The sequence below is a fragment of the Lutra lutra genome, chromosome 10 (assembly GCF_902655055.1).
Source record: "Lutra lutra chromosome 10, mLutLut1.2, whole genome shotgun sequence".
Taxonomy (NCBI): Eukaryota; Metazoa; Chordata; class Mammalia; order Carnivora; family Mustelidae; genus Lutra; species Lutra lutra.
In genome coordinates, this window is record NC_062287.1 from 85,491,668 (window position 1) to 85,512,386 (window position 20,719).

General features: G+C 35.3%; 1 protein-coding gene across 1 annotated transcript in view; it reads right to left on the minus strand.

Moving 5' to 3' along the window:
• The window catches only part of CCDC73 (coiled-coil domain containing 73), a 132,650-nt gene that overhangs the window by 57,381 nt on the left and 54,550 nt on the right, over positions 1–20,719 (minus strand). Inside the window, 3 exon segments of the mRNA XM_047691444.1 lie at positions 2,632–2,711; positions 2,951–3,086; positions 16,465–16,503. Of these exon segments, the coding sequence (XP_047547400.1) occupies positions 2,632–2,711; positions 2,951–3,086; positions 16,465–16,503 (255 nt within the window).

The window sequence follows — 20,719 nt, forward strand, 5'->3', positions numbered from 1 at the left end:
CTTAGATTCATCATAAAAATTAACTCAAATGGATCACAGACCTAAATGTAAAATATAAAATAATAAAACTCCTAGAAGATAATACAGGAGAAAATCTAGCTGACTCTGTGTAAAGCAGTGACTTTTTAAGTACAATGCCAAAGTTACAATCCACACACAAAAATATCTGATAAGCTGCATTTCATTAAAATTAAAAACTTCTGCTCTGCAAAAGACAGTATCAAGAGAATGAGAAGTCAGATCACAGACTGGGAGAAAATATTTTTAAAAGCTCTATCTGATAAAGGACTGTTATCCAAATTACACACAGAATTCTTAAAAAGTCAACAACAAGAAAACAAACAACCCAATTAAAATTATTTTATTTATATTATTTGTAATTAAGAAATTACAAATCAATGGGGCACCTGGGTGGCTCAGTGGGTTAAAGCCTCTGCCTTCGGCTCAGGTCATGATCCCAGGGTCCTGGGATCGAGCCCCGCATCGCATCGGGCTCCCTGCTCAGCAGGGAGCCTGCTTCCCTTCCTCTCTCTTCTGCCTGCTTCTCTGCCTACTTGTGATCTCCGTCTGTCAAATAAATAAAATCTTAAAAAAAAAAAAGAAATTACAAATCAAAACTGTTAACAGAGAGATACCATACACACTATTGAGAATGTGCAAAATCCAAAACACCGACAACCCCAAATGCGGGTGAGGATATCAAGCAACAAGAACTCTCATTCATAGCTGGTAGGAATGCAAAATGATATAGCCACTTTGGAAGACAGTTTAGCAGTTTCTACAAAACGAAACATACTCTTACCATATAATCCAAACAATCACGCTCCTTGGTATTTATCCAAAAAAGTTGAAAACTTATGTGCACACAAAAACTTGCATATAGCTTTATTCACGACTGCCAAAACATGCAAGCAACCAAAATGTCCTTTGGTAGAATGGATAGTTTGTGGTACATCCAGGCAATGGAATATCACTCAGTATTTAAAAAAAAAAAAAAAAAAAGCAAGCTACCAAGCCATGAAAAGACATTAGACAAAACTTAATGCATATTACTGAAAAAAGCCAATTTGAAAAGGGTATATTGTATATGATTCCAACTCTGTAACCTTTTGGAAAAGTCTCCAAAACTGTGGAAATAGTAGAAGAGTAGTGGTTTCCAAGGGTTGGGGGAAGGGACAGATAAAAAGGCAGAGCACAGAGAATTTTCAGAGCAATAGAACTATTTTGTATGATACTATAATGGTGGATACATGTCACTAAACATTTGCCCAAACTCAGATAAAGTACATAACCAAGAGTGAATCCTAATGTAAACAATGGAATTTGAAGGATACTGATGTGTTAGGGTAGGTTCATCAATTGTAACAAATGCATCACTCTGGTATAGGATGTTGATAAAGTGGGAGAGACTTCTTCCTCTCCTACCACTCTCAACTAGTATCAGTGAAGATATTTTTAGTTGCAAATTATGGAAAATTAAACTGGCCCAAACCAAACTAACACAGATAATAATGAGGATTTACAGACTCACATAACTGAAAAGTGTAGAGGTGGGGGAATGGTAGGGTTGGAGGATCCAGGGATTCAAAAATGTCATCAAAGAACAGGTTTCTTTACTTCACACCAATCTGGCATCCACATTGTCAGGTTCCTCCTGTTTGGTTTCTCATGTACAGAAATGACTGACAACCAGAGGTCGGATTATATTCTTCCTAGTATATAACCACTAAGGCCATTAGTCTACTTCTGAGCCAATGACTGACATGAGAAATAAAATGTTTATGGCCTTCTGCCAATTTAGATCTCAATGTCCAATGTACTCCTTCGCTCATGATGCTCCAGTCATACCAGACTTTCTCCAGTCCCTCACATATACCAAACTCTTCCCTATACTTAATCTTAGCCAAAAGTCTGAGAAGTGATTACTAAAATTCTTTCCTGCCTCAAGACTTTTGTACATGCTCTTCTCCTTGCCAGAGTTATTACCTACTCTGTGTGATACCCTTTCTGGGTTCCAGTAACTTATCTTCTTCTTGTTTTTTGGGTCCAGAATGGGGACATCTCTATCGCCTGAAACATTATTCTCTTCCCTCCCTATCCCTTTAACAGTAATAATCCAATGTAATAAATTCACCTATTATGATGTCATCACATCCTTTACTTTTTCTTCATACAATTTTAACAGTTTTAAATTATTTGGTTTGTGGCATTATATATTTTGTGCCTAACTCCTCCATTGGACTATAAACTTCAAAAAAGCAGGAAAATGTTTTATTTTCTTCAGACCTCTATCCTTAGTGCCACAAAGTACCTGGCATATACAGTCCATTCAAGTACTGAATGAATGAAGAATGAATGAATGAATAAATGGTGTTGAGACTGACATACAGTAAAGATCAGCCATTCATGTCACCATAAGGCATATCACTGGTGACAAAGAATATTCTGAATGAGTTAGGACAAATTCATTCATTGCATTTATTGGAATCATAACTCACAGTTTATGAATCTGTATTTAAAACATTTTATTTTTCTTTATACCAAAAAATATACTCAACTTTTTCCAAACTATTTCATAAAACTAATTAGACTATAATTTTACCTAATACTATAAAACTGTATCAACCATACCTTCTTCAAACTGTCTATTTCAGATTCTTGTTTTTTATTTAAAGCTGAAAGTCTTTTGTTTAGCTGTATTGCTTCCTGTACTGCAACATGAAAAACATTTAGAAAAGTATTATATTCAACATCCATTTTAAGCAAAGTATCACCAAGATGGACAGGGAAAATAACCTTAGTGCACTGTATATAATTATTATTGAATTTAACCAGTATTAAAATGTCACTTACTATTACCAGTAGCAGGTAAGTTCAATTTATTTATTATAAATAAACCCATTTAATTATTCCCTCTTAAATATACAAGTTTAAATAAGATAGTACCTACCATTTTGTTCTAACTTTTCATGATTCTCTTTCACCAATCCAAATTGACCTGTTATGGTGCCATAATATTTCTCAATTTCATTCAGTTGCTTCTGATGATCTTCTTTAGCCAGAAGATGTAACTGGACTTTTTGTTCCTATTTTGAAGTTATTTAAAATGTTATAAATATATAACACATATAAAACATATACACACACATATATTTAAACATACATAAAAATTCTTTTTAAAAACTTTTGTTACAAAATAGGCCATGAAAAAGTGCTGAGTACACCATAGGGAGGAAATTGTTAAGGAGATATTTCTAAACCTATGTAACACTAAAGCCTTTTTTGTATTATAACAAAGTATTCATTTAAATTTATACTGCTCTTGTTTATAATTTCTTTTTCAAAAACCAACTAGTTTCAGGGATGCTGGGTGGCTCAGTCAGTTAAGCATCTGCCTTTGGCTCAGGTCAGGATGAGTCTGCATGGCGGGGGGAAGCCCACTTCTCCCTCTGCCTGCCTCTCCCCCTGCTTATACACTCTCTCTCTCTCTGGCAAGTAAATAAATAAAATTTTTTTTAAAAATCAACTAGTTTCATTTATAGAAGAGTTAATTAGTCCATGCCAGCACTAAGCAAAATTATGGGAATATTAAAGCAGTACTCTTGATAATTTAGGAAAGGAATTCTTTTCTTTAAATTTGGGGGCACAATTATGAGTACGTTATTGAAATTCAAGTAATTTTTCTTTTTTTAAGATTTTTAAAATTATTTGATGGAGAGAGAGACGACAAGAGAGGGAACACAAGCAGGGGCAGTGGGAGAGGGTGAAGCTGGCTTCCCGCTGAGCAAGGAGCCTGATCAGGGCTCAATGAACATGACCTGAGCCAAAGGCAGATGCTTAACAACTGAGCCACCCAGGCACCCCAAAACTCAAGTAATTTTTCTGATTTTAATAAGCACAGCACCTTTTCATTGCATTAAAAAATTGAATTATGAGGATAATACCTATCAGAGATAGAGAGGCAATACAGTATAGTAGAAAGTCTACTTAGGTTGAGAAATGTAATTGGTGAAAATTGGACCCAACATATATTTTAATATGGGCCTTCACTGCTTTTGGCTAAAGCAGCTTGTTTTGTCATACTTAGAAACAGGACTTTAAATTTTAAAAAATATTGTTAATAAAATCAATTTTTTATTTTTTTATTTTTTCAAATTATGTTAGTCACCATACAGTACATTGTTAGTTTCTGATGTAGTATTCCACGATTCACTGTTTGCATAACACCAAGTGCTCCATGCAATAGATGCCCTCCTTAATACCCATCACCAGGCTGACCCATTCCCCCATGCTCCTCCCGCCATGCTCCTCCCCTCTAAAACCCTCAGTTTCTTTCTCAGAGTCCATAGTCTCTCTTGGTTCATCCCCCTTCTGATTCCCCCCTTCATTTTTGCCTTCCTTCTCCTAATGTTCTCCATGCTATTCCTTACATTCACAAATAAGTGAAACCATATGATAATTGTCTTTCTCTGCTTGACTTATTTCACTTAGCATAATCTCCTCCAGTCCCATTCATGTTGATGCAAAAGTTGGGTATTCATCCTTTCTGATGGATGAGTAATATTCCATTGTATATATGGACCACATCTTCTTTATCCATTCGTCTGTTGAAGGGCATCTCAGCTCTTTCCACAGTTTGGCTATTGTGGACATTGCTGTTATAAATACTGGGGTACATATGGTCCTTCTTTTCACTACTTCTGTATCTTGGGGTAAATACCTAGTAGTGCAATTGCTGGGTCATAGGGTAGCTCTCTTTTTAATTTTTTGAGGAATTTCCACAATTTTCCAAAGTGGCTGTACCAACTTGCATTCCCACCAACAGTGTAAGAGGGTTTCCTCCACAACCTCTCCAACATTTGTTGTTTCTTGCCTTGTCAATTTTTGCCATTCTAACTGATGTAAAGTGGTATCTCAATGTGGTTTTGATATGAATCTCCCTGATGGCTAATGATGATGAACATTTTTTCATGTGTCTATTAGCCATTTGTATGCCTTCTTTTGAGAAGTATCTGTTCATGTCTTCTGTCCATTTCTTGACTGGATTATTTGGTTTTTGGGTGTTGAGATTGAGAAGTTCTTATAGATCTTGGATATCAGCCCTTTGTCCATAGTGTCATTTGTGAATATCTTCTCCCATTCCGTGGGTTGCCTCTTTGTTTTGTTGACTATCTCCTTTGCTTTGTAGAAGCTTTTTATCTTAACAAAGTCCCAAAAGTTCATTTTCACTTGTTTCCCTTGCCTTTGGAAACATGTCTTGAAAGAAGTTGCTGTGGCCAATGTCAAAGAGGTTACTGCCTATGTTCTCCTCTAGGATTTTGATGGATTCCTGTCTCTCACTGAGGTTTTTCATCCATATGGAGTTTATCTTTGTGTATGGTGTAGAGAATGGTAGAGTTTCATTCTGCTGTATATATTTTCTGTCCAATTTTCCCAGCACCATTTTTGGAAGAGACTATCTTTCTTCCATTGAGTATTTTTTCCTGCTTTCTCAAAGATTATTTGACTATAGAGTTGATGATCTATATCTGGTCTCTCTCTTCTGTTCATTGGTCTATGTGTCTGTTTTTTTTGTGTCAGTACTGTGCTATCTTGGTGATCACGGCTTTGTAATATAGCTTGGAATCAAACAACATGATGCCCCCAGCTCTGTTTTTCTTTTTCAACATTTCCTTGGTGATTCGGGGTCTTTTCTGGTTCCATACAAATTTTAGGATGGTTTGTTCTAGCACTTTGAAAAGCATTCTTCAATTTCACAAAATTCATCTATGAAAAACCCACAGCAAATAATTCTCAATGGGGAAAAGCTTATGATCAGGAATACAAAAAGGATGCCCACTCTCACCACTATTTTTCAACATAGTACAAGAAGTCCTAGCAACAACAATCAGATGACAAAAAGAAATAAAACGTATTCAAATGGACAAAGAAGAAGTCGAACTTTCTTTCTTTGCCGATGACATGATACTTTATGTGGAAAACCCAAAAACTCCACCCCCAAATTACTAGAACTCATACAGCAATTCAGTAATATGGCAGGATACAAAATCAATGCACAGAAATCAGTTGCTTTCTTATACACTAACAATGTAACCGTACAAAGAGAAATTAGAGAATTGATTCCATTTACAATAGCACCAAAAATCACAAGATAGGGGCACCTGGGTGGCTCAGTCATTGGCATTTGCCTTCAGCTCAAGTTGTGATCCCAGGATCCTGGGATTGAGCCCCTCATTGGGCTCCCTGCTGAGCAGGGAGCCTTTTTCTCCCTCCCCCACTTCCCCTGCCTGTGTTCCTTCTCTCCCTGTGTCTCTCTTTGTCAAATAAATAATTATTTTTCTTTTATTTTTTTTTTTCAGCATAACAGTATTCCTTGTTTTTGCACCACACCCAGTGCTCCATGCAATCTGTGCCCTCTCCAATACCCACCACCTGGATCCCCCAACCTCCCACCCCCCACCACTCCAAACCCCTCAGATTGTTTTTCAGAGTCCATAGTCTCTCATGGTTCACCTCCCCTTCCAATTTCCCCCAACTCCCTTCTCCTCTCTAACTCCCCTTGTCCTCCATGCTTAAATAAATAAATTTTTAAAAATCTTTTTTTTTTAAAATCATAAGATACTTTGGAATAAACCTAACCAAAGAGGTAAAGGACCTATACTCTAAGAACTACAGAACACTCATGAAAAGAAATTGAAGACACAAAAAGATGGAAGAACATTCTATACTCATGGATCAGAAAATAAACATTGTTAAAATGTCTGCATTGCCCAGTGCAATTATATTTTCAACGCCATCTGGATCAAAATACCAATGGGATATTCCAATAACATTTTTTTAAAGGTTTTGATCTTGACATGACATTGGTAGAATCACTGATTGGTTTCAAAAATTTCATTCATTTTTGCCACATGCTTCAGCACCAGTGATAAAGAACAATAGTGAGTCTACTGGCTGGCACTCAGTAATTGTTTCCTGAATGAACTGTTGTCCTGTGGAGTGGCAGCAGCATAAATTTGTTAGATTTACCTGGCCTGTATCTGTTTCCCTTATCCAATATTATCACAATTTCAAATATTTATTTGAAGTAGTTCTTCCTCATTACAATCTAGTAGAATTGAAATTCACACACTTTATTCTCCCTTAGTCAAGTGAAGGGTGTATTACTCAAAACAAATCAACTGATTTCTACCTTTTTGGAATTTGAAACTTGAGCAAAATGACTATAAAACTAAATAAGTTCAGTAGTGGTCCTATCCAGATTGATGAGACTTTTTTAAAAAAAGATTTAATTTATTTATTTGACAGAGAAAGGGAACATAAGTAGGGGGAGTGGGAGAGGGAAAAGCAGGCTTCCCATGGAGCAGGGAGCCTGACATAGGGCTCCATCCCAGGACACAGGATCATCACCTAAGCCAAAGGCAGACGCTTAATGACTGAGCCACTCAGGCACCCTGACATTCTTAACTTTTTCAAAGATACTTTTTTTAAAAAATTGTACTTTTAAGGCCTTTTTTAAAATTAATTTATTTATTTTTATTTTTTTATAAACATATAATGTATTTTTATCCCCAGGGGTACAGGTCTGTGAATCGCCAGGTTTACACACTTCACAGCACTCACCATAGCACATACCCTCCCCAATGTCCATAACCACCCCCCTCCCGACCCCCCTCCCCCCAGCAACCCTCAGTTTGTTTTGTGAGATTAAGAGTCACTTATGGTTTGTCTCCCCCCGAATCCCATCATGTTTCATTTATCCTTCTCCTACCCTCCTAACCCCCCATGTTGCATCTCCACTTCCTCATATCAGGGAGATCATATGATAGTTGTCTTTCTCCAATTGACTTATTTCACTAAGCATGATACCCTCTAGTTCCATCCACGTCGTCGCACTGGGTATTTACCCTAAAGATACAAACGTAGTGATCCAAAGGGGCACGTGCACCCGAATGTTTATAGCAGTAATGTCTACAATAGCCAAACTATGGAAAGAACCTAGATGTCCATCAACAGATGACTGGATAAAGAAGATGTGGTATATATATACAGTGGAATACTATGCAGCCATCAAAGATACGTTTTAATGATTTTAAGCAAACTGAAAATATCGTTAGTAATGATCACAATGGATGAATTCAAAGTTTCTCATATACTTCTACGGGCTTTTCAAATTCACTACTTAGTCATTTGAATTAATCATGTAAGTTATAAATACAAACAAGCTGACAAGTGTACTTACACTGAAGATCTTATATCTGTCTGGGTAGTCACTATTTTCAATAACAATGAAAAATAAAGAACCATATTCCATTCCTCTAAAATACTACTTAATTCTTTAATCTAGAGGATTATACCTGCTTTCAGCAGAAGTGTAGAAACCTAACACAATTTCACAAAAATTAGTCTAAAAGCATTACTTCAATCCAAGGATTTTAAAGTTTTTATTTTGATTCCAATTAGCTAACATACAGTCTAATACTAGTTTTAGATGTACAATAATATAGTGATTTAACAATTCCACACATCATCTGATGCTCATCATGACAAGTACACTCCTTAATCCTCATCACCTAGCTCACTCATCCCCCCACCCATTTTCCCTCTGGTAACCAACACTTCTCCATATTTAAAAGTCTGTTCCTTGGTCTGTCTCTTTTTAAACTTTACTCATTTGTTTTCTTAAATTCCACATATGTGTGAGATGATACAGTATTTGTCTTTCTCTGGTTGACTTATTTGTGTTTAACATTATACCTTCTAGTTCCATCTATGTCATTGCAAATGGCAAGGTTTCATTCTTTTTATGGCTGAATAATTTTCCATAGTATCTGGAATATCTGATATATATCTCACATCTTCTTTATCCATTCATCTATCGATGGACATGGGCTGCTTCCATAGTTTAGCTATTGTAAGCAATCCTGCTGTAAACATAGGGATGCATGTATCCTTTTGAATTAGTGTTTTTGTATTTTCTATTTTGGGGGTAAATACCCAGTGTGATTGTTGGATCATACACTTCTTTTGAATTTTTGAGGAAACTCCACACTGTTTTCCACAGTGGCTGTACCAGTTTGCATTCTCATGAACAGTGCATGAGTGCTCTCTTTTTGTCCATATCCTCCCCAACATTTGTTGTTTCTTGTGTTTTGATTTTAGCCATTCTAACAGGTGTGAGGTGATATCTCAGTGTAGTTTTGATTGGCCTTTCCCTGATAATGAGTGATGTGGAGCATCTTTTCATGTGTCGGTTGGCCATCTAAATGTCATCTTTGGAGAAATGTCTTTCATGTCTTCTGCCCATGGATTATTAATTGGATTATGTATTTTGGGGATGTTGAGTTTTATAAGTTCTTCATATGTTTTGGATACTAACCCTTTATTGCCTATGTCATTTGCAAATATCTTCTATTCCACAGGCTGTCTTTTAGTTTTGTTGATTGTTTTCTTTGCTGTGCAGAAGATTTTTATTTTGATGTAGTCCCAATAGTTTATTTTTGCTTTTATTTCCCTTGCCTTGGGGGACGTATCTAGAAAAATACTGCCACAGCTCATGTCAGAGACATTACTGCCTGTGGTCTAGTCTAGGATTTTATGGTTTCAGGTCTCACATTATGTCTTTAATCCATTCTGAGTCTCTTTTTGTGTATGGTGTAAGAAAGTGGTCCGGTTTTCTCAATACCATTTGTTGAAGAGAGTCAACAGTTGGGTATTCTCTCCTGCTTTGTTGAAGATTAATTGACCATATAGTTGTGGGTTTATTTCTTGGTTTTTTATTCTGTTCCACTGATCTATGCGTCTATTTATGTGCCAGTACCGTACTGTTTTCATTACTATAGCTTTGTAATATAACTTGAAGTCCAGAATTGTGTTGCCTCCAGCAATTTGCTTTTCCTTTTCAAAGTTGCTTTGGCTATTCAGGGATTCAGGGTCTTCTGTGGTTCCATGCAGAGTTTAGAATTGTTGGTTCTAGTTCTGTGAAAACTGCTGTTGGCATATGGATAGGGATTGCATTAAATGTGTAGATTGCTTGGGGTAGCACAAACATTTTAACAATATTTGTTCTTCCAATCCATGAGCAGGGGCATGTATTTCTATTTCTTTGTGTCACATTCAATTTCACTCATCAGTGTTTTATAGTTTTCAGAGTATAAGTCTTTCACCTTTTTGGTTAGGTTTATTCCTAGGCATCTCATTACTTTTTGTGCAATTGTAAATAGGATTGCTTTCTTAATTTCTCTTTCTGCTGCTTCATTATTGGTGCACAGAAATTCAACCAATTCTGTACATTCATTTTCGTATCCTGTAACTTTACTGAATTAGTTTATCAGTTCTAGTACTTCTTGGTTGAGTCTTTCAGGTTTTCATTACATAGTATCATATTATCTACAAATAATTAAAATAAGAAGTAAAGGAAGAAGTAATTCTTCCTTACCACTTTGGATGCCTTTTATTTCATTTTGTTATCTAACTGCTGTGGCTAGTACTTCCAGTAATACTTTGAGTAAAAGTGGTGAGAGTGGATCTCCTTGTCTAGTTACTGACGTTAGGGGAAAAGCTCTCTGTTTTTCCCCATTGAAGATGATGTTGGCTGTGGGTTTTTCATAGAACACCTTTACTGTACGTTGAGGTATGTTCCCTTTAAGCCTACTTTGTTAAGAGGGCTTTTTTTTTTTTTAAATCATAAGTGGTTATTGTATTTTGTCAAATCTTTTTCTGCATCTACTGAAATGACCATATGGTCCTTATTCTTCTCTTATTGATGTGATGAATCATGTTGTTCATTGATTTGTAAATACTGAACCATTCTTGCATCCCTGGAATAAATCCCACTTGATTATACTGAACTTTTTTTTTTTTTATTTTTAATATATTGTTGAATTTGGTTCACTAGTAACTTATTAAGGACATTTTGCATCTATATTCATCAGGGATACTGCCTAGTCATTCTCTTTTTTAGTGGTGTCTTTATCCAGTTTTGATATCAGGAAAATCCTGGCCTCACAATGAATTTGAAAGTTTTCCTTCCTTTCCTCTTTTTTGTAATAGTTTGAGAAGAATAGGCGTTAGCTCTTCTTTAAATGTTTCAGAGAATTTGCCTGTGAAGCCAGTTGGTGCTGGACTTTAGTTTTTTGGGAGTTTTTTCATTACTTATTGAATTTCTTTGCTGCTGATCAGTCTATTCAAATTTTCTATTTCTTCCCGCTTTAGTTTTAGTAGGTTATATGTTTCTAGGAATTTATCCATGTCTTCTAGTTTGTACAATTTGTTGGCATATTGTTTTTCATAATATTCTAATTGTATTTCTGTGGTATTGGTTTTATTTCTCTTCTGTCAATTGTGATTTTGAGTCCTTTTGTCTTTTTTTTTCTTGATAAGTCTAGCTAGAGGTGTATCAACTTTATTTTTTTCACAGAATCAGCTCCTGGTTTCATTGACCTATCCTATCATGTGTTTTTTTAGATTCTAGATCATATATTTCTACTCTCATCTTTATTTTTTTCCTTCACTCTGCTGGTTTTAGGTTTTGTTGTTGTTCTTTTTCTAGCTCCTTTAGGTTTAAGGGTAGGTTGTTAGAGATTTTTCTTAGTAGTCCTACATTGCTAAATACTTCCCTGTTAGAACTGCTTTTGTTGCACCCAAAGCTTTTAGACTGTTGTGTTTTCCTTTTCATTTGTCCCCACGTACTTTATTTCTTCTTTTATTTCCTGGTTGACCCATTCATTATTTAGTACCATGGTATTTAACATCCATATATTTGTGGTCTCCAGATTTTTTCTTGTGGTTGACTTCTGGTTTAATAGCATTGTGGTCAAGGAATTTTTCAATTTTTCAGCTTAGATCAATTTTTAATGTGGCCTTTATGAGAATATTGTCCACTACACATTAATATAAGCTTCCTTAACCTTTCAGTTAAAAAATGGTAAATATAGGGGCACCTGGGTGGCTCAGTGGGTTAAAGCCTCTGCTTTCAGCTCAGGCCATGATCCCAGGGTCCTGGGATCAAGCCCCGCATTGGGCTCTCTGCTCAGCAGGGAGCCTGCTTCCCCCTCTCTCTCTCTGCCTGCTTGTGATCTCTGTCAAATAAATAAATAAAATCTTTTAAAAAAATGGTAAATATAATAGGCTGTCAATGCCTGTAAAGATGAATAATCCTGATAACTAAAACTGCAACAAAGATTAAGATGATTTAATTGGTTTTCTCTACATACATAGAGCTCTATACAAATTAAAATAATTTGTGATATACTCTATTCCAACATCCTTTGCTTACAGTCAAAGTTAATTCAATTAAATTGAAGTTATTTGTTTGCATGACATAATTCTGATTTTCAAATACATAAACCTAGTCAATGGCCATGATATTATAAAGACTTTCAAATTACATAAGCACCCATAGCTCATTAGCCCATACAGGCTCATATGGGACTGTTTGTATATGAATCTACTTGGCTGCTCTGATTTAGTTCTCATAAAGAGATGAAGAGGCTAGTTGTCAAGTTTGCTGCTAATCGCATGTCAGCAAATAGCTTAAATTCTTTGGGAAGCAACAAGAAAAACAGATTGGTATCACTTGTCTGAGAAACCCAAGAACATTTTAAATAATAATATAAATAACTTTATGGCATTGTTATTAACACTTTAACATTACATATTATATCATAGTAAAGATAATTTTATTAAGATGACTAAAAAATAGCTAAGTACCTTCTGTTTTTGTTCTTTTTACCTTTATGAATTGGTTCAAGCTATTCTCTTTTCTTTTTTTTTTTTTTTAAGATTTTATTTATTTATTTGACAGAGAGAGAGATCACAAGCAGGCAGAGAGGCAGAGAGAAGCAGGCTCCCTGCCGAGCAGAGAGCCTGATGTGGGGCTTGATCCCAGGACCCTGGGATCATGGCCTGAGCTGAAGGCAGAGGCTTGACCCACTGAGCCACCCAGGTGCCCCGCTATTTTCTTCTTTTACACATTTTACTACTACATGCAAAGACTGTCCACAGATAATACCAGGATTCATTGCTTTCCAAATGCAAACTTAAATTTTAACAAACATGGGCACCTGGGTGGCTTAGTGGGTTAAAGCCTCTGCCTTGGGCTCAGGTCATAATCCCAGGGTCCAGGGATCGAGCCCCACATCATGATCTCAGGGTCCTGGGATCAAGCCCCGCATCAGGCTCTCTGCTCAGTAGGGAGCCTGCTTCCTCCTCTCTCTCTGCCTGCCTCTCTGCCTACTTGTGATAGATGTCTGTCAAATAAATAAATAAAATCTTAAAAAAAAAATTTTTTAACAATCTATGAAAAACAAGATTAGAGGAAAAGACAGTATCTGCACAATTAAGATTAAAGTCTACCTGTATATTTGTCTGCATATGTGTGGTCTAAAAGATTATTTTAAAGCTTCGAGACATTTAAAATAGGAATAACTTAAAAATAGTATTACACACAACTTTTTACAACTACGTTTACTAATAAAAGGCACAGCTGCTCATTTCCCCCTTATTTCCTTATGGATACCAATTTGAAAACCTTTAGGAATAAAATGAATTTCCCTTAAAATAATTCATTAAAGTAAATTTTAGCGAAAAAGATAAAAACTCAAAAAGAAACTTCATACATTCTTCAAATCTATTTTGCAACTTACCTTTAAATTTCTTCAATATGACCCCAAAATAAATCAATGGGGTTATAAAACTCACTTTTTAAGAAACCTATGGCATCTTTCTTAAGGTATCTTCACCTTTTTTAGTCACAAAGATAAGGTACATAATACTTAAATTAACTTAAAGTTACACCAGTATTCTGTGTGTACAGATACAAATTATATTTAATAATTATGAAGACTGTTCTCATACATGTCTTTATTCTAAAAAAATTCAATGAAAGGGAAAAATGTGGTAATTTTAAGTCATATGAAACCTTCAGTATTCAAACTTTAATTTAATAAAGAAAAATAAATCTCTCTTTTAGGTCTTTTCTTTGGAGGAAAGTGATATATAAAAAAATAAAATATAACTAAGAGATGGTTGATATGTTTTTACTTCATTTAGTCAGTCTTATCAGCTACTCATTACAAAACATAGTCACCTAGTATGGTAATGATAAGAACACAACAGGAAAGATTTTCATCAATCACCAAATCACAATTAATAGTTAATTATTTGATTTTGTTCAAAAGAAAGTTAGAGTACTCTTAGAGACGGGTGAATCCTTTAATTCTTACTGTGTTAATTTATCTAGAGACATATTACCAACTCTACACAAAAATCAGCTTACTGAATTCCCAAAAGAAAGAAATTTACTAGTAATTAAGGGTTCACCTATAGGAGTCATGAACTTCTTTACAATTTTCTTAATACTGTTTTGAAAAATTGGGGGGTTGCTTAACTTTATCAGTTGCTTCCCAAAATCCTGCCTTGATGTAAGTGACCATTTTTTTTCCTATCTTGCCTATAGAGTTAAGTTACATAAAAGAAAAATGATTTGAATAAAATAACATTAACTAAATTACTGAATACAGTACTTTGAATAAAGGTCATCTGAATTATATAAGAATAATGTAAAAAGAATAATGTAAGAATGTTTAGAAAAAAGATTACTTTTAAATCTTAATTATCTAAAATACATTTAATATTCTGTCAGAATGGGCATAAAATCTTAATTGTACATATCAATATATAAAATTATTTAATGCAAAAGTTAATGCTCTGAATTGTTAGAAAAAAACATTGTCACTATAACCCAAATATCATTTTAGAAGGTCTTAAGAGGTGGTCATTCACATTAACAAAATACTCAGAAGTGACTAAAAACTTTTTCCATTTTTTCTAAGACAGTAAGTATCTGTTTCATGAAATTTTGAAGTAGAATAAAATAAAGCACATTTTATGTTGCCTTTGATCTTTAACTTGTAGCCTTATCTCCCAGGTCAGAGGGCACATTATTCAATTTCACTATATTTTGTGTAAAACCACTGTAGCGTTGAAGATGACTCTTAGTACAAATGTCATGGTACTTAAAGCTAAACCAGAATCTAGTTTTTCAGCTTCTTAATTAAAATCACAGTTTAAAATAGTCTGACAATATTATCTTTATTCTTTCCAGTTGAATAGTGACAGAATTTTCACATCTTATATTCAATCAAGCTTAGCGATCTTTTTAAGGCCCTTTTATTTTCTAAAACATCAAAAACAATTTCACGAAGCAAAACAGTTACTTTATTTTTCTGTATTTAATAAAAAGTGATCTCTCCTTTCTTAATCCCCATACCTACAATATAAAAACTTCATTCAAAGGGGGTTAAGGGGGTAGGGGAAGAATAAATGTAACAAGATGGGATTGGGAGGGAGACAAACCATAAGTGACTCTTAATCTCACAAAACAAACTGAGGGTTGATGGGGGGAGGGGGGTTGGGAGAGGCGGGGTGGGGTTATGGATATTGGGGAGCGTATGTGCTATGGTGAGTGCTGTGAAGTGTGTAAACCTGGCGATTTGCAGACCTGTACCCCTGGGGATAAAAATATATGTTTATAAAAAATAAAATTAAAAAAAATGTGAAAAAAAAATTACTTTTACTTCTCTTACAGTCTGCTCCAAAGAAGGAAGATTGAAATAGTCTAAGTCCACCCAAAAAGCCCTCAGAAGATTTAAGTGGATATGGGAGAATTTTGCTCAATCAAAAATACAGGGAAATAAATCCTTCTGAATCAAATAGGGATAGGAAGAGAAGATCAAAATAAATAATCCATAAAATACTATGCTGTAAAAATTTAAATATTAAATTTTAATATACCATAGAAGAGGAAGGCGCAAGAAACACTTGTTGAATGATAAAGAATGAGTACCCTACCCCAAGTGTCATATTCAAATGTCACTTCATTTTATTTTCATTTTTTAGGCAATCACTAATAACTGCATGCTTGCATAAATACCTAGAAAAGATAATAAAATAATAGGTTTTTTTGTTATTTCCTTGTTCTTTGATATTAAAATAAAATATCAATAATCTGGGAACTAGGTTAAATTTATTTTATAAGATGTAAAAACTATGTAATCCAGAAATAAATTTGTGAAGTAAATTCATTTAAGCTATATTTAACATTGTAACATTGTAATTCAGTCCTTCAAAGGGAATATTAATGCCCAGTTTCAATTTTTTTTTTCAAGATTTTATTTATTTATTTGACAGAGAGAGATCACAAGTAGGCAGAGAGGCAGGCAGAAAGAGAGAGAGAGGAGGAGGAAGCAGGCTCCCTACCGAGCAGAGAGCCTGATGCGGGGCTCTATCCCAGGACCCTGAGATCATGACCTGAGCCGAAAGCAGAGGCTTAACCAACTGAGCCACCCAGGCGCCCCTCAACTTTTTTAAATATAAATGCCACATTTATATTGACAAAGATACTACACACATTACATTATGTGCTAATCTGGGAAGTGAGTGTCTATTTTGTGATCACCTTACCATTTCACTTACTTTCTTCTGTAAAGAATATTTAGAAACCTTGAAAAAAAAAAAAGAGAAAATTCATTATAATTCTGCACTTATCTGTTACAAATTCCTGCTGATATTAAAATTGTATGCTATACAATGTGGTATGTATTTCCTACGCACTATTTTTTCCTTGGGGCATTTTTTTCAAGATGTTATTTACCATAACTTTTTTCTATATAACAAAACAATATATTCATCAATTATTCAAGATATATTTATGGAGCACCTACTATATACCAGTCACTTTCCTTAGGACTCGGATACGGCACTGAACTAAGCAAATCCCTGCCCTCTAGTGGCTTTCTGTCTAGTGGAGGCAGTATAATTACTCATTTCAGCAGAATAAGTTCCAAGAAGTAGAATTCCTCTTAATTGTTCCTTTTCCTAGACTTTTAACAATTCTTACATAGTCCTCTAGAGTTGCTGACCAACTGAAACTCAACAAGCTGTGGATGAGTGTTCACTGTTTATGTTTGTTAAATTTTAAGCACAAATAGTTACTTCACATTTCCTATGCAATCAATCTAGCATACTGGCTTGAATAAACTGATAATTTTATTTCATTTTTGTGAAATAGGTCTTTTGTGATTTATTTCTTCAACAAATAATGAATACATACTATAAGTAAAGCACTAACATACACATTGAGGGTATAGTACTGAGCCAAAAAAAAAAAAAAATCCTGTCCAGATTAAATTCTGGGGATTGTAGAAAATAAGCAACATAAATAAGTTAAGATAGATGGAGTATTAAATATTAGTAAGTACTAAAGAAAAATAAATCAAGGAAGGAGATTACATAAGATGCCCAAGAAAATCCTTTCTGAGATGGCATCTTTTGAGTCAAGACTCTACAGGAGTGAGGAAGAGAATTTCAGCAACTGGAAAGGCCCCAAGGTGAGAGAACATTTGGGTGTTCAAAGAACAACAACAAAGAATAACTGGAGCTTCTTGCAAACGTGTGCCTCCCCTTGTTCCGTGGGCTATCCTCACAGCATGACCCCCAAACACCAGTCTTTGATCCTGCCTCAAACCAAGAAACTGAGATTGCTTCCTGCCCCCAAACCAGAGGAGACATCGCCCCTCTCCACTTGCCAAAGGGAGACACAGAACAGCAAGAAGCACCTGAACATACTGAAGAAGTACAAGATGAAACAGACTTGCTGAACAAGCCAGTGAGGAAATTCTGAGTAGAACAGAAATATAAGAAACTCCAAGCATTTTTTCAAAGGCACTGAAATTGATTGCCAAAATCCCAAATTTGGGGGTAACAACATCTGTCAATGATCCACAAGTGTCTCTACTGCTTGGGGAGGAAGAGGCGTTGCATTATTTGACAAGAGTTGAAGTGACATAATTCAAAGATATAAAATCAGGGTACAGAATAGATTTTTATTTTGATGAAAACCCTTACTTTGAAAATAAAATTCTCTCCAAAGACTTTCATCTACATGAGCATGGTGATCCATCTTCAAAGTCCACTGAAATCAAACTGAAATCCAGAAAGGATCTGACAAAATGTTCAAGTCAAACACAGAATAAAGCCAGCAGAAAGACACAGCCTGAGGAACCAGAGAGCTTCTTCACCTGATCTACTGACCATTCTGAAGCAGGTGCACATGAGTTTGGAGACATCATCAAAGATACTTGGCCAAATCCATTACAGTACTACTGGGTTCCTGATATGGATAATGAAGAAGGGGAAGGAGGAGACAGAAGGACTGGAAGATATTGATAAAGAAAGTGAAGAAGATAAAGATGATGATGGGGGGGAGGGAGAAGACGATGATAAAGGAGAGGACTAATGAAACTATGATGGAGTCCAACCTTCTTTTCTGAATTTTCTCAGTCCCTAAGAGCAAGCTATAGTATCCCCCACCACCTCCTCTTGTGATTATTTGCCCTGTTTTATGAAGCCTCTTTCCTCTCCCTTTATAAAATGGTTCTCAACTTATTGGGGGCGGGGGGGGTACCTTGAGCAGAATACACTGGGAAAAGAATCTCTCCCCCTTTCTGTTCCAAATTCATTTTTATTCCTCCCTGTCACAACAAAAATTTTACAGAATCAACATCCCTGTGCTCTGTGGGAAAAAAGAAAAATCTTCTGCTCTTTTAGGTCTGCTGGAACCTGGAGGGTGCTAGGCCCCTGTGTAGTAGTGCATAGAATTCTAGCTTTTTGTCTTCCTTTCTCTGTATATTGGACTCAGAGATTACATTGTGTCTGTACGTGAATAGGACAGTTAGCACTTATCAACATGTATCTGTCTATTTTGTTTAAAAAAAAACTTTTAAAAATGGGGTAATAGAACGTCAGCAAAAGGGAGGTTTAAGATGTTTAGGTAGGTTAAGAGGGCATTTTGTCAACATGTCTTCTCCTTTGGAATGTTTAATTGTGATATTTAATGACATCCCGCAGTTTAAGTTGACACTTTGAAAATAAAATTGAAACAAGTCAAGCAGAGAAAGACAATTATCATATGGTTTCACTTATTTGTGGAACATAAGGAATAGCATGGAGGACAGTAGAAGAAAGGGAAAAAAGAAGGGGAGAGTTAACAGAGGAGGAGATAATTATGAGAGACTTATGGATTCTGAGAAACAAACTCAGGGTTTTAGAGGGGATGGGGATGAGGGAATGGGTTAGCCCAGTGATGAGTAGTAAGGAGGGCACATATTGCATGGAGCACGGGGTGTGAATGAATTATGGAACACTACATCAAAAACTAACGATGTACTGTATGGTGACTAACATAACATAATAAAAAAATAGAATAATAGATAAGATAAAATAAAATAAAATAAAATTATCTCCTAGTGATGATTTGAGTCCTACCACTTGATGGGAGAATCAGCAGAACCTGTAGGATTTTATTTGGGATTGACATTCTCTACTATAATTTTATTCCTGTTTATTTTTAAATTTCTTTTTGTTTCACTGGAATGGAAAGATGAAGCTCAGTTTTAACTGTTAAAAGTGTACAAGTTGCTCTGTTACAATAAAATTAAATGTGTACACACACACAAAAGAACAAGAAAGCCAATGCGGCTGGAAGGGAACAAGCAAGGGGAAGAACAGCAATAGAGGAATTTAGAGAAAAGAGGAGGCAAGGGGGGCAAATCATTGTTGGTCTTATAATGCATGATGATACAGAGTTAGGTTTTTACACTCACTGAGACAGGAAGACTTTGAAAAGTTCCAAGCACAAGTGTAACGTAGCCTGACTTGCTTTTTTAAAAGGTCACTCTGTTAACACTAACAAAGAACACAGGTGGAAGCAGGAAAACCACTTAATAAGCTACTGTCCTGATCCAGATGAAAGAGGACAACGGTTTTAATAATGAATGTAGTGAGATGTCGTCTGATTCTGGATATTGTCTGAGGAGAATGCTGAAAAAAAACTGCAAAATGAAAAAAGGAAGCCATAACTTAATGAGGCAAGAAAAAACAAAGAAGTTTTCAGGAGGCAGATATTTTTTAAAGCAAAAAAATTGCGTTCCTGGTTTTGAATATATCAAATTTCATGTAAATCCAGGCAGGATTTGGGGCTGGAGATACATATTTGAAAGTCCTTTGTACATAGATCCCATCTGAAAGACATGAGATGGTATGAGATCAGGGTATTTTTCAAAGCATACAGACAAAAGAAAAGTAAAAGAGCAGATGACATCTAGAAAAATAGGAAAACAAACTTCAGAACACTTTCACTCTAATCCTGAATTTATTATTTGCTCCTATAATATTTAATTTTATGTGGCAACTTGACTGGAACAAAAGATGCCCAGATTAAACATTATTTCTGGGTGTGTCTGTGAGAGTGTTTCTGGATGACATCAGCATTTGAGGCAGTGGAATGAGTAAAGTAGAATGTGCATCTGCATTCACTGCAGAACCTTCACTAACATAGCTACCAATTGCCAAAGGTAAAACTAATACATCTAAAGCAAATTTAAAAAATTCTTTCAAGTCACTGTTTGTCCTCCAAACGTTAACACCTCAGCATTTAATTATTTCTGAATCATGATTCACAGCTACATTTTACCAGCATCTCTAGAACATTTCTCAACTTAAAAAGCTACCATGTAGTGACAATCCTATGAAACATAAGTAGAATGTCAAAGTAATACAACTAGACTGACATGAAATCTTTTTATGGAGGCTATTATACCTAATGATTTTTTTTCATTCTAAAATTACACAGAAGTAGGTTATAGTATAAAATACAGAC